This window comes from Cynara cardunculus (genome assembly GCF_001531365.2).
Source record: "Cynara cardunculus var. scolymus isolate 2C chromosome LG 13, CcrdV1, whole genome shotgun sequence".
NCBI classification, from domain to species: domain Eukaryota; kingdom Viridiplantae; phylum Streptophyta; class Magnoliopsida; order Asterales; family Asteraceae; genus Cynara; species Cynara cardunculus.
The window spans coordinates 2568932-2584816 of record NC_037540.1 but is presented as its reverse complement, the minus strand read 5'-3'; the positions used below and the strand labels follow the sequence as shown (position 1 = coordinate 2584816).

General features: G+C 31.3%; 1 protein-coding gene across 1 annotated transcript; it reads right to left on the bottom strand.

Moving 5' to 3' along the window:
• Positions 1-347: 347 nt before the first annotated feature.
• On the bottom strand, positions 348-6235 carry LOC112524088 (protein TWIN LOV 1). The gene is made up of 7 exons (XM_025133732.1): positions 5161-6235; positions 3778-3982; positions 3600-3664; positions 2156-2235; positions 1989-2044; positions 1844-1907; positions 348-670 (listed from the first exon to the last, which is right to left on the bottom strand). The coding sequence occupies exons 1-7, from the start codon at positions 5741-5743 to the stop codon at positions 518-520; spliced, it is 1206 nt and encodes a 401-aa protein (XP_024989500.1). The 5' UTR covers positions 5744-6235; the 3' UTR covers positions 348-517.
• Between the last annotated feature and the right edge of the window lie 9650 nt (positions 6236-15885).

Sequence of the window (15885 nt, the reverse complement as noted above, 5' to 3'; positions counted from 1 at the left end):
TCTAGTTTATAAGGTAGTATAGATTTTCGTCTTTGAAAAGGATGAAAACCCGTAATTCCTAACAAGCCATAGGGATGAAAACCGTAATTCCTAACAAGCCATAGGGATGAAAACCATTGATTGAACCATAAAGCAAGCATCGTGTGAAAATAGGAGTTAAGATGAGAATTGTAAAACATAATCTGAACTCTTGATCACTTTTAATTTCTTCCCACCGTATAAATTACGCTTATCATGTAATTGACCCGATGCATCTCAGTGCGCTATATTAGTGTTGATTTTTAATTATGATTGATCTAACGATGTAGATTATTTCTTACATTTTTACCATAACTTTCATTCTCACTGAAAACCAACCCTTAAACCACACATATTATATATATCAACTGTAGTTTTACAACAAGTCTCCAAATCACACTGTTAAGTTTTGGCCTACTGCTACATAATAACATCAATGGAAAGCACCAGAAATAAATTTCCTGAAACCAAAAAAATATATCCGGAAAGCGTTTTCGTGTCACGATTCGGAAGTGCTGGCAAACATCGCAGAACTCCTCACTGCGACTTTCACGGCACCCACGACGCTAAGTTGCCTGATCTCCGGGCTCAGATTCTGGTTTCCGTGGTTTCCACAATTCACATCCGTCTGAACCTCCACAAAGTACGCTATCTGTCAAAAACAGATTTTACGTTAAGGCATCCAACACAATGAATAGTAGTTAAGCAAGTAACGTATGTTTGGAAAACTAGTTGATAAGCTAGCGGTTAGCTGAAATACAGGCTTATAGCCGATAAATTAATCATGTTTATAAAAACTACATTACAATATAAAATAATCTAAAAAGACGTGTCGAAAAAATAATTGTGAAAAAAAACCTCTTCACTTGAAGTGGCTTTTTCAACAGCTAGCTTATAAACCAGTTTACAGTCAAATGGGGTTTTTTTCAATAAGCTTAAAAAATAAGTCAATCTTATGGTTGCCACCTAGGGGTTGTTTGGTTGGTTTTCCAATAAGTCGTGTATGGATAAAGTTGTTTGTGTGGATTAATCTGTGTGTATAGATTGGAAAGCAGCAGCGGATCCAATATTTTTACCCAGTGGGGGTACCTTTAAGATAGATTAAAAGCCTGCGAAGTCGTCCGATGTATTTTTAGTCTAATTCCACCGTTTCGAGAGATCTTTAAAGTTTTTTTGTCGATTTTAGAGGACTTTTTTGGTCTTTGGTTGATTTCGAGGTACTTTTTTGGTTGGTACAGGCAGAAATAAGCCACTTTTTTGGTTACTGAATAAGCCACTTTTCTATATCATTAAGTCACTATCAAACAATCATGTATAGTTGACCGAATAAGCTATGAGCTCATTAAGCTTATTAAGCTGCTAACAAACAAGCCCCTTAGATGGATCTAAAGGGCTCATGTGCGAAGAGATAAAAACCAAAGTAAACCAAATCAAACGAACACAGTATATATAGGGCATCAAATGTAACCCTTTTAAATGTTGCAACCAATGCAACGTCATCTACACCACACAATTATACAATCAACGGTTGGGGATAAGACAGTTGTGGTTGGGGATACGGCGGTTACATATTTAAAAAATTAAAAACAAAAATACTCCTTAAAATGGGGGATGATCTACGGTTGGGATTAAATTTTATTGGGTTGCATTGGTTGCAACATTTGAAAAGGTTGCATTTGATTTGCGCTATATATATATATATATATATATATATATATATATATATATCCCACACAAATATCGGATATTGGGTCATGTGCGAAGACATCATTTTGTAAGGTTGCAAAAGATAACAACGAATGGCTAGTCGATAACTATTTCTTACCTTGCCAGAAGCATTACGTACAGGTGAAACGTGCAAAGAATTCCAAAACGGCCTCCCATTTTTTCTGAAACGATAAGCAATAAACAAGAATTTAACTCCGATAACATGTAATTATACAGAAACGATGTTTATATCAGATGCAAACCTGTAATTTAGGATGCATACAGTGCAGGCTTTTCCAGTTTGAATGCTATTTGTAATCTGCAAAATGAGTATAAATTAACCATCTGATTCATTAAGCACAGAATCCTGCAATTTCTTCATGAATTCAAAAGCCGTAAATTTGACAAGATTGGATTCAAGTTCTAACACCTGTAACTGAGTCGAGCCATCTGTTTCCTGCCCGCTTAAGAATCTGCAATTTCGCCCCAATACTTCATGTCTAGCATATCCTAATAACAAGTATATAAATTCCAAAGAAAGTTTTACACAAGTAAGCAAAAACCGACAAATTGCAGAATAGCCTTATCTTCCCACCAAACTACCGGGATCAAGCAAATGAACGTGTCAAACTTAAAATTGGATCGAAAAACTCAAGAAGTTAACATAAAGATGATAAATGCAGTCAAAACACATTGACAGCAATCTTGTAACTTCAAGAAAGATGGAAATTCTTGCAAAAGTTGGAAACTTTTTTACTACTAGCAAGTTTAGGGGTTGTTTGTTTACCTCTTGATAGTTTTATTAAGAGGCATCATCTGAATCATTAAGAGGTGAATCTTGTTTGGCAGAAACAAAGTCTGCCTCTTAATGATTCTAAAACTCTTTGAATGATTTTATATCATGCATCTCCTTTAACCATTCAGCGCCCTAATTTCATTGTAGACAATTAGTAAACAATTATATTTCATTTTGCACTATATCATGAGAGCTTCTTAATCATTCTCCACCAAACCATTCAGCAATTGCCAAACAACCCCTTAGAAACAATTAAAATATGTTGACAACAAAATCCATACCACTTTGAATGTCAAAGAGTATTGGGTTTGACATCAAGGGAGGACTAGGTTATGTTTGGCTGATAACCTAGTTGTTTTAGCTGAAAAGTTGGTTGTTGGTTGAAAAGCTAGTTGTTGGCTTAAAGGTAGGATATAAAGCTAGTTGTTGGCTGAAAAGCTAGTTGTTAGACGAAAATGTAATCAGGAGCAGACTAGGGCTATGTTTGGCAAAGTAGCTGATAACCTAGTTGTTTTAGCTGAAAATCTAGCGGTTGGCTGAAAAGCAAGTTGTTGGCCGAAAAGCTAGTTGTTAGCTGAAAATGTAATCAATAGCAGACTAGGGCTATGTTTGGCAAACTAGTTAATAACCGAGGTTGTTTTAGCTGAAAAGCTAGTCGTTGGTTGAAAAGATAGTTTTTGGCTAAAAGGTAGGATAAAAAGCTAGTTGTTGGCTAAAATGGGAGGATAAAAAGCTAGATGTTTGCTGAAAAGTTAGTTGCTAGCTGAAAAGCTAGTTGTTAGCTGAAATGGTAATCAAGAGCAGACTAGGGCTATGTTTGGCAAACTAGCTGATAACCTAGTTGTTTTAGTTGAAAAGTTACCCGTTGGTTGAAAAGCTAATTGTTGGCTAAAAGGTAGGATAAAAAGCTAGTTGTTGGCTGAAAAGCTAGTTGTTGGCTTATAAGCTAGCTTTATTTGTAAATTGTAAAGCTAGTTGTTGGCTAATAAGCTAGCTTTATCTGTCAGCTGAAAAGCTAGTTGTTAGCTGATAAACTAAGTATGTTTAACATGCATCTTTTCTTGGTTGAATCACGTACCAGTCAAGTCTAGGAAGGCATCGCTGGCATACACAATTGGGATGTCGATTTTATGTGGATCCGTCCTACAAGGCAACAACGTTTTGCGGCCACAAACAAAATGCACAGGTGTCAGAAACATTTGTATGTGTTAGATGTGCAAAACAAAAAAAAAATCTAGAAAATTGAAACAACTCACAAGACAAAGCTTTGTCTTATTCTACCAAGAGATGTGTTTAACGATGCACCAACATGGCTCATGTTACTTGAGCAGCATCTTCTATCGGAAACCAGTCTACCCGTTAATTCACTGTAGTGTGTCAGCATGGAAAGTATATTGCTCATAGCAGTGTTGGCTCGTCGTTTTTCCAAATCACTCGCCTTGCAAGTGCCGTTAGTTACTTCTGTACGACATAAACCCGTGTTTCAAAAAGAACCATATTTACAAGATTCAAGTAACAAGATTGTTACCATATAAGGGGATGTTTGGTTGGTTTTCCATTAAAATCTGTATGGTTAAAGTCACAAGTGTGGATAATCTGTCCGTATAGATTGAGAATTTTTTTGTTTGGGAGAGTTTTTTTATAGATGGAAGGAGTTGTTTTTTAATTGGGAGGGACATGTTTGGAAAAAACTTGGCTTTCTCCATAAAGCTCCCCCCAGAAGCTTACTGAATAAGCCACTTTCTATATCGTTAAGCCACTACCAAACAGTCACATACAGCTCAGCGAATAAGTTGCAAGCCCATTAAGTTCGTTAAGCACTTAAGCTGCTTAAGAAGCACCAAGAAACATATGCAAATCGACTTTACAACACACAATTGTTTTGTCATATATAGGAACATTTAGAGCCTATTTGTTAGCTGCTTAGTGAGCTTAATGGGATTCACAATTTATTTGGTCAGCTACACATGACTTTTTTAAACTTAATGATATAAAAAGTGGTTTATTCAGGAAGATTCTAAGGGGAGCTTTATGAAGAAAACCAATTTTTTATCCAAAACTGCTCCTCCTAGTTAAAAAAACACGCTCCTTCCATCCATGAAAAAATCTCCCAAACAAAGACTTTCTCAATCTCTACAGACAGATTAATCAACACAGACAATTTTATCCATACAGGACTTAATGGAAAACCAAGCAAACATCCCCTTGGACATATTTGACATCCTGTAAAGTCGATACTGTTATAGTGACTTCAATAGGAAACAATAACGTTTAATAGAAAAGAAAAACTTGTAATGCGAACATTTATGCCGATCGGTTCATGATCAATGCAACCAAATGTGATTTAAGCTACTAGAAGTTCAAATGTTACCAAAGGGCCTTTGGCCTAGCGGTATGGTAGCCCTTGGCCTTCTAGGAGGTCAGGGGTTCAAACCTCACCATAGGTGAGGAGGGTGTGTGAGTTTATTTGTTGCATTTGCCGTATATATTATATACTTCAAAAAAAAAGTTTCAAATGTTCAATGTAAAGATTAATAACAACTCTTAAAACATTAGCAATCAATATCAATAACCATAAGAACAATAAAATTCACTCATCAAATAACAGTTCATATAATTTGCAGACTTAGAAGCCAAACCTGTATCATCTGTTAAAACCGAATCCAAATTCGAACTCCGACCCAACTCCGCAACCGTATCAGAACACACCTCCCTCCTACAAAACCCAAGAACCGAATCTCGAAAACCCGCCCCATTTTCACAAAAATTCGCTTCAATTCTCGAAAACTCGCTCCCGGATCGTCTAGGTTTCGGCACAATCGGGACTTGAATACCAACAAAATGGATCACTCTTCCATCTTCCTTGCTGAAAACAGGAAACATATGAAACAAAATCCAAAAGGGTGTTCCATTTTTTCGATAATTCAATAAACTGACTTGTAAACTCCTCTCTTCTCTAATGGCTTCTCTAATCTCCATTACTGATCTTCTATTTGTCCTAATCCCTTGAAACATCCTCCCATTCTTCCCAATAACTTCTTCTCTTGAATACCCAGACATTTTCAAGAACTCCCTCGAAGCAAACACAATCGGGTGACCCGAAATAGACGGGTCGGTTATGGTGAAACTATGGGGCAATTCATCAAGAGCTTCTCTGACCCAAGACGAGTACCTAGAAGTAATAGATTGTTCGATAGCAATACCCATTGGTTGTTGCTCCATAAGGATTCAACTTTTTCTTGATTTCTAAATTCAATTTCGCTTAATACAAAGATTAATCCCAATCCCATGTGGTAAAGTTGGAGAATTTTTGGGCTTTTTCAGCTTTCAATAAGATTAAAACCCCAAATCAAACAAGATGACACAACCTTTATAACAACATAACAATCGAATACCTAAAAAACCCCATTTGTGACGAACTCATGTGATGAAGTTGAAGAATCTTTGCTATCGGATTTCAAGAAAATCAAAACCCCAGAATGGAAAACAGCTAAAACTAGAGGTTTTTGTAGCATAAAGATTGAAAGATTCGATAAACCCTTGAAATAGTGGAGTGTTTATGAAGTCGTGTGGTTGTAGAATGAAGTTGAGTGGAGAAGGAACCTTGATTTTCTTGAAAATATCTGAAGAAAATTACTGGTTTTGAATAAGTTGTGAGGCTGAAGAGATACCCATGAGATGGATGAAGCGTGGAATTGGGAATCAATGGGAAGTTTGTGGAAAGACGGAGATTGGGGGAGGTCAGAACGAAGGGGAATCACAATAAAAGAAAATATAAAATGAAAATCAAGAAAAATGAATTTCTGAAAAGATTAGGATGAATCAAATAGGGGTTATGGTTTATGAAATTGTAAGATTGTGGGCCCACATCATGTTATCCAACCACGTCAGATTGTTTTTGATTATGAAATCAATATGATTATGTTATAATTAATTTTAAATATTTATTTCAATTTAATATATAATTGTTAAAATATCTGTTATTATTACAAAAACAAGAAGATGGTTAGAGCTTCTCTGCTTAGTTTTTTTTTTATTAAAATATAGTTTGGTGTAAAATGATCAAGTAGTCAGAATAATTAAGAGGCTTTCATGAAAAATTCTTTGATTGGTTCTTTCCAAAGGAATTATCTATTTTATTTGACTGATGGGGCCAACAAACAATATAAAATGATATATAATTGTTTGATAATTGTGTACAATGAAATTATGACTCTTAATGATTAAGGGAGATCCACGATACAAAATCATTCAGAGGGTTTTAGAACCATTAAGAGACAGACTTTTTTTTTGCCAAACAAGATTCACCTCTTAACGATTCAGATGTTGTCTTTTAATATAACTATTAAAAAGTAAACAAACAACCTTTAAGTTATGTATTTATAAAGTTAATCTACGTGTATAAATTGAGAAGGTTTTTATTTGAAAGTGTTTTTTCATATATGAAAATAGTTTGTTCTTCAATTGGTATAGACAGGTTTGGAAAAAACTTGGTTTTCTGCGTAAAGTTGCCCCCTTGGACGCTTATTGAATAAGTTATTTTTCTATATCATTAAGTCGTTACCAGACAATCCATATATAACTGAGGGAATAACTTCTGGGTCTTGTTAAGCTTGTTAATCTGTTAACAAATAGACCCTGATATTCATATAATTGTTTGAATTGATTTTTCAAATGTAGTTTAAAGTTAAAGCATATTTTTAAAATGAAAATTAATTATGATTTTTTTCATTATAATCTGAACAACTAGGGACTTATTTTTTCTGAAAATATCTGTTTTTTTAGCGTCTAGAAGGATATTATTTTATAACGTATGATAGTTACATTAATATCAATGAGGACAACCCCTTTGTTTTATTTTTGTATATTGCTATTGCATATATGTTTGCATTTTGAACAGTTATACCAACCCTTTACGTCTCTCATTTTATAACAGTTATACCAATTACATGTATGGTTTTCTGTAATAGTACATGCAGTCTTAGTTCGATAAAGAATATATCTGCTACATATTTTCTACGTATATTTACGAATTCCTATCAATCATAATCAATAAACATAGCAGCATTTTGTCATGAAAATTTACCGACAAGATCCTAAAACTCATAACAACTCAAATACTGGTGATGTAATACCATACGACATCCATATCCATCAAACGGCATCATGAATAATGGTCCCGTTAACCTATTGACAAGTGGGATATAAAATATCCGCTTAAACTTTTTATTTGGACTGTAGAGCGTATAGACACATAAAACCATGCCAACGTGAGAAATGCTAAAATTGCTAAGTAGATCTTATAGCTTACGTGTCAGAGTCCCACCAGAACTCGCCCCCTATAAATGGGTTGCAATTACACTTTGATCAACCACCGAGTAAACATCTTGAAATGGGTAATTTAATATAACTTATACCTCTAATAATGTGTCCAGAATGAACCATCAGAAAAGATTATTAGAATAGCCTATTTGTTGACGATAACAAAAAATGTGGATGGTTGTTTGTTTCCATTAGTACAGCTTAAAATAGAAATACATGAATTGATAGGAGTCATTATCTGACATTTAAGCACGTTTACCTGTTGGTTTTATAGAATTCGTATGTCTGCCTTAAAAAAGATGTATACAGACTCATTCCTGATATTGTATAGGCCTAGACGAGATGTAAAAAGGGTCATCGATAAGCACAATATTTTCTTCAATATATGTTTTTTTTATCATCGAATATAACATAATCGTTTTTTCCGAGTTATCCTAGATACAAAATCAATCAACAACTATTTGAAATTTAATATTATATATCATATTATTTTTACATAACATTGTTATTTCATTCCATGTCAAAACATCATATGATACACTTTTAGTATATAGATTGACATCATTGTGGGTCACAATGTCGATCATTCGAAAAACACTCTCAATATAAATCAGTTGGGTTTCCATGTAAACTCGTGTTAATGTTTTCCATCACCATATTAAACTTTTAGGGTTAAAACAAACTTTTTTCATAATCAAAAGTTAATCTTGAAATGAAAATCATGTGTTGATCATAGTTTGAGATCTTATTCTTGTTTTAGATATCAGAGAGCTTATAGGACTCACATACTCAATATTAGGTAATAAGAAGTCAATAATGTATTAAAAAGCAAGAGTAGTTTTGAAATCCTAAATATAGAAATAAGTTAGACTGTCTCATATGGTTGGTTAACTTTTTTTTCAAATGGAAAGAATTTTTTTTAGCTAATAACAATAAATCTACTATATTTTAATATAAGATGAACGGCCAATTAATTTTCCACATATTTTATTATCTAATGTAATTAATTAATACATGTTTAGGCAATTAAAATAATATTAAATTGTGTCTATTTTATTTACTATATATTCTAAAAAATTAGGCTCGTATTACTTGTGGGACCTGAGCATTTAGGGTTCAGGGACGACACTCAATGTATGGGTGAGCAGCGGAACCGGGTACCCGTTTGCGGAACCGGAACCGCCGGTTCCGGAACCTGAACCGATATGAGTGGTTCCGGTTCCTAAAATACGGAACCGATTGAGTGTACCAGTTCCGGGACCGGGTACCCAGTGTTTTTCAATAAAAAAATAATTAATTTTTTTTAATACCAAATGTATATTATGTTGCATCTTCAAAGGACGTGGTCATCTTTATTCTTCATCAGCTTTCGAGTTCTACTAAACTACACTTCATAGTATGTAATCGTTAAGTTTTGAACATTTACAATTATAGTATGTAATCGTTAAACTTTGAACATTTTCTATTAGTCTATTATGATTTATAATCGTTAAACAATATTTGTAACCATTATTCCGTATAATTTGTATTCTTGTTTGTTTAATTTAGTGTTTTGGCATTGTTTTATTTTTTATTTCTAAATAACAAAATTTTAATATTTTAGGGGTTCCGGTTCCGGTTTCGGTTCCAAAAATTCAAGAACCGCTCTAACTGGTTCCGGTTCTAATATCTCAAGAACCGCCGGTTCCGGTTCCTGTCAAAAAGGGTGGGTACCCGCCTATGCTCACCCCTAACTCAATGTACATGTATAGTAATAAATTATAAACTTGAATTTTAAGAAATTTTAAAACATAAGATACTTGTATAATGTAATACGAAATCTTGATTTATATACTGGATTGTATGTCCAATATCGAATATATAAAAGTTTTCACAAATTATTCGGTAAAGGGAAAAGTTTTAAAAAATCCAATGAACTATTCAATTTTGAATGATTAAGTCGCAAAACTATTTTTTGAACGGAAAAAAATAATTACTTTTTTTCATTTTGATTGATTAAGTCCCTGAATTATATTTTTGAATAAGAAAACCAGTAAACTTTCTTATTTTGAATGATTAAGTTCATAAACATTTTTTTGAATAAATAAACCATCAAACTTTTAAAAATTGGTCACCTGTATTTTTGTAACAAAAAAAACTACATGTAACCGAATAAGAAGATTGTAAAGTATAAAAAACTAAATCAATTTAATATTCTTATACGTCATTAAAACCCCTCACAAACAACGATATCGCTCTACCCACCACTCCTCGTTACCCCACCGTTACCTTTTTCTCCATATCGTCTATCACATTGTTGGTCTCTGCCATTGATCATTCAATCTCCCTTTTCTTTCATCTTTTTTTTATCTGTGGTTAGTTTATTGAAAAAACCTTCCTGATCAATTATAAGTAGAATTTTTTGGGTTAAAAGGATGCAAGTAATCAATTTTTATAAATTTGATGGTTTAATTTATTGAAAAAAAATGTTCAGAGACTTAATCATTCAAAATAAGAAAGTTTAATGATTTTTTAATTCAAAAAATTAGTTCAGAAACTTAATCATTCAAAATAGAGAGTTTAATGGGTTTTTTCATTCAAAAAAATAGTCGAAAGACTTAATCATTCAAAACAAGATAGTTTGTTGGGTTTTTTTGAACGTTTCCCTTTGGTACAAGGTATTTTCAAGTGGGGTTTTCGTAACCACCTATCACAATATAAATTGATGAGTGAAATTTTTAATACAAATGGCTAATATTAAAAAAAAATGATGTGATACCATGTGGGTTGTGACGTATTTGTTAAGCCTTAGGGGTATGTAATGGAAAATTTCATCTACCTCGAGTTCGATACCAGGCGTTGCCAAACCTTACGGCCATAGAAGTTCACCTACGATGACTCAAGATCATTCGTGATCAGCTAAGAGTAAGTTATCCCGAAAACCCATAATTACCAAAAAAGAAAAAAACAAGAAGAAAAATGATGTGATATTCAGGGGTGTTTGGGATTGCTTATTTGAAACAACATATGTTTTTCTGTAAAAGTTATTATCAACTTATTATAAGTAAGAATGATTTAACTTCTTCAATAACTTCTTATTACCGGTTTGGCACCGGTATAAATTGTTTATCCAAATACTCAAAAGTACTTATTATCGATGTCACACCAAAATAAATCAATAAATTATTTTTATAAACAATCTCAAACACCCTTTGTTATAAAACTCAATCGTCTAAATTTAAAAATTGTTCAAGAAAAAGGGTCAAAGTTGGTTTATTTTTCTGTGGGCATAAGAAGTCCTTATTTATACGCAACCACATAAATTATTTATTTGTTTAGAACAATTTAATTTTATTAAATATAAATAATTTATTAAGTAGGCTACAAATTTGGTGTATGTTTTTTTTTATAGTATTAAAATTATAAAATAACCATCATAATTTATCAAAATATGGATTTAACTTCTTTAAATAGTTGTTAAAGAATTCATTAAACAAGGGGTATTTTTGTTCTTTTACCGTTATTTTGCAAAATTACCCAAAATGATCAATTTATACATTGTACACTAGCAAAATGATAACTTTTCAGGCTTTCTTCACAAAACGACCACAAAAATCGGCCCTGGAAGGTGATTTTACTTTATTAGGGGCGATTTGGGGTTTAAGGGTACGGATGGGTCTTACATGCATGTCATTTGAGGGACACAAATCTGATTTTTAATCATTTTATACAAAATCGCCTTTACTATTGCAAATCACCTCGGGGTGATTTGACTATTATTTCGTTTTGTAATGAAGACATTTTATGATGCAAATTTTTTGTTGATTTGACAACTCAATTACGACATAACTAGACATAGGGTGTGATTGTACACGTTATTTCGTCTTATTATGGGACGATTTTGTATAATATGTCCATAGAAGGGGACCATTTCATCACCATCAACTTCCACCAACACCACCGACCAATGTGAATTGCTCTCTGTCGTCCACCACCAGGTGGTCCGCTGCCACCTACCACCGTTCACCGTTATCTATCATGGAACAACCTGCAAAAAATCGTATTTTTTTAGTTTAACTTAATAACCTATTTTTGTCTAGTATTTATTTTTGTTTAGATTATTTTTGTAGAACATTTAATTTATGATTTTTTTTCAATAGGTGTTCTACCAATGTTTAATGACGTTAAAAGTACACATACAAGTTATAAAAAAATTAACGAAAAATTAAAGAATAATCCATAGAGGTTGCAGATGTTTAGAGAGACGTGTTTCGACTCATGGTTAGATATATCTAACTAACATCGAAATCCATCCTTAATTAATTGGGTGATGCAATGTGTGGACCCCTCTTCCCCTTCTTAATCCGAAGAAATATATTACTATGGTGTTGGTGAAAGTTGATGGTGATGAAATGGTCCCCTCATATGGACATTTTATACAAAATCGTTTCGTAAATAAGACAAAATACTAATGAAAATCACCTCCTATGTCTAGTCACATCGTCATTGAGTTATCAAATTAACAAAAAAGTTGTGTCATAAAATGTCTTTACTATATGAAGAAAAAATAGTCAAAATCGCCCCCGGGGGCGATTTGCAATAGTAAAGCGCCATTTCATATAAAATGGTAAAAAAATCAGATTTTTATCCTCCAAATGGTATGTATGTGAGACCCATCGGTACCCTCAAACCCCAAATAATCCTCCAGGGCTGATTTTTATGAAAAAAAAATAAATGAAAAATAGTCATTTTGTTAATGTACCATATATAAATTGATTATTTTGGATGATTTTTCTTTTATAACAAAATTCGATCCTTGTGGTTCTTGATTCGGTAGATAACAAGAAATAAATCGATAAAAAGACAAAAATATTTCTTATTTAATAAAGTTTTTAATAGTCGTTACAATAAAAGACCAAATTCAAATATTTTTACAAATCATGATTATCCTCTTTTAATTTTAAAACTTACTAAAAAAAAGGACCAAAATTGTTGTTTACATTAATTTATTTAAAATGAATGATGAATTAGGTGCCGTTTACCAAACATTTACTTGGGTAAACGCTTACCAAGTCACTTTACTTTACCGGATGAATATGTCAAGGACTAAAAATCTTTTCCGATAAGAACGCAGACAATAATCGAGAGTTTTACCCGGTAAATGAGGACGAGAACTTTTACCATGGTTAGCGCTTGCCGGGATAAATTGTTGCATATGATGCGTTTTAGTGAATAAAATCTTACCCGATAAATAAATGATAGTGTTAAATTTTACCGGTAAATATTTATCGAATAATTGTTTGGGTAAACGACCCCTTAAACATGTGGTGGCAAATTTACAAAACGTGGCCGCATATCCACGTGTATTTCTGCTCGCCATTCAAATTAATTATCAAAACATTATTCCTTTCAAGTGTAATAAAGTGATTTTAAGATTTTTTTTAATAAATAAAATATTTAACATAATATAAAATAAAAATACATATTAATTCTAAAAAATAGATTTCCATAAAAATTATATATATAAAATGTATTTTATTTTATTTTATTATTGTTACCAAAAACAATTAAAACACAATTTATAGGAAGATTTTGTTTTATTGTATGATTTTTTTATGAATATTCTAATATTTAGAATATGTGCAAGGTTCAATATTAAAAAATTTTCACAGGGTTTTCCTGACTTTGTTCGTGTCAATAAATAACTTGGAATACCATGTCCCATGTTACTCGAGTCAGAGCGTAAGCTAGTGATGCTTTCATGTATGAAACACGAAAAACTCATCAACCAGTCTAATCCAACTTAAAATCCTTGAAAGACTGCAACCAAGATAACTAACTGGCTATCTGATTGAAAAAATAGCATTAACCCTCGTTAATGGAGGTTGGAGTTGGATTGTCCGAAAGAAAACAAACCCAACCCGAATAAACTGATTGTCCATATTTAGGCATGAACGATTATACCTTTGTGCCTTTGTTGATGAACAACCGGGTTGCAAGTTAAAATTATTGTCTAAACTTGGTTTAGAACAATATTTTCATGCTTTATTGCCTCTGATATGCAGCTCAGTTGACAGATGAATGAGGTAATTTTGTCAAAAATACAAGACATGTTCGAGTTCGATTCCAGATCCCTCGCTAGCTTCAGTCTCTGAATGAAGCCGGATATGATAAGCCAAGATAGGACATAACAGGATAAAACAATAATAAACAGAACAAACCATATAAAATGACTAATTTACTCATAATAAGTTGTTTATATATTTTGATTAATATATGTGATATATTAAATTATAATAAAATAATTATTTTTTATAACAAAATGTATTATTATAAAGTTTTCATCAAAACAATGAAAATGACACCAAATAAAAAGTTTATGTAGTTTCCACTTTTATTTTAATCCATTTTCTACGTTGTTTATTATTATTATTATTATTATTATTATATAATAAATTTTATAAATTAATAAAAATAATATCTTAAGGACAGTAAAATAAAAGTTTAAAAAACATAAAATATGATAAATAAATTTTAAAATTGAATAAAATATAAAAAAAGAAATATTTGATGTTTTATAAGAGAAATAAAATCTATTTTGAAGTTATATTGGTAAAATATAACTATGTTCCACTATGTTTCATGGGAGAGTGGTTGAACATAAAATCTTGCCAAACGTAGAACATGATCCTTGGTCTGTTCTGTCATATCCAGTGTACCAAATGCACATTTAAAGACAGATTTATACATGGTCAGTTAAAATTACCGATAATCAGTTTTTTATCAAATATTTTCATGCTTTATTTATTCTCATTTTTTCAATAAAGATTTCAATTAAACTTGTGTTGAAAAACAAATTTACACATAATCAATTAAACATATATTTAATGAGATTTCATAAGATTTGTGGGTAATAATATTTTAAAATATGTTAAAAACATTTATTTTGTCATAATCTGTTTTATAATTATATATAAAATATAAAACTTAAACTGTTTCAAATTATACAAACCAAACACAACAAAAATCACAAATTAAAATCCTTCCACGAAATATAAATCTCTCAGAACCATTCAATTAAACCATTCACAAATTGAAAGATTTAAATTTTATGCAAAGGTTTGTAAAATTTGAAACATAATTAAGTTATATTATTTACATATTATTTATAAAACAAATAATAAATAATTATAAAAACAATTAAATCACTTTTTTTTATTAATTAATTATTATAAAATAAATGCTTTTAACATATTTTAAAACATTATTACAAATAAATATGATGAAATCAGGTAAAATACCAACTTGACATTATGAACTGTTTGACATTTGCTGAATGGTTTGATGTAGAATGATTAAGTGGTCAGAATAATTAAAAAACTCTTATGAAATAATGCAAAAATGAAATATAATTGTTTAGTAACTGTTAATAATGAAATTAGGACACTGAATGGTTAAAAGAGAACCAAAAATCAAGATACAAAATTATTTAGAGGGTTCTTATAATCATGATAAGATATTTTTTTTTGGGGAAAGTCTAAAAAATCCCAATGGATTTTAGTGTTTGGAATGATTAAGTTATTGGACAATTTTTGGAACAAATAAGTCATTGGATATTCCAAAACATGTTAAATAGCCCCTTGAACAATTTTTTGAAACAAATAAGTTATTGGACAATTTAAAACATGTTAAATAACTTATTGGACAATTTTTTGGAACAAATAAGTCATTGCACAATCCAAAACATGTTAAATAACTCCTAAGACTTTTCTAAAACCAGTTGGATACATTCTTTTGATTTGTACAACTAGTTAATGCGGTAAAATAGTGAAAAAATCCGGAAAAAAACTCCAATGAACATTCATATTTTGAACGATTAAGTCCCTAAACATTTTTCGAACCAAAAAGTATATAGATCTATAAAATTAAACAAATATAACAAAAAAGTACTTATATTTACAAAAAAATAATTACATTTAAAAAAGATTTTTGATAACATTTATTTTAATTAAAATTTAAATATATTTAGTCAGCGATTTTTCAAACTAAAAAAATAAAAATAT

Coding starts and splice junctions, on each gene's coding strand:
- LOC112524088 (XM_025133732.1), bottom strand. CDS start 5,743: ATGGAGCAACAACCAATGGGTATTGCTATCGAACAATCTATTACTTCT. Junction 1,908..1,988: donor GTATGCATCCTAAATTACAG/GTTTGCATCTGA, acceptor TTATCGTTTCAG/AAAAAATGGGAGGCCGTTTT. Junction 671..1,843: donor TACGTAATGCTTCTGGCAAG/GTAAGAAATAGT, acceptor TGTTTTTGACAG/ATAGCGTACTTTGTGGAGGT.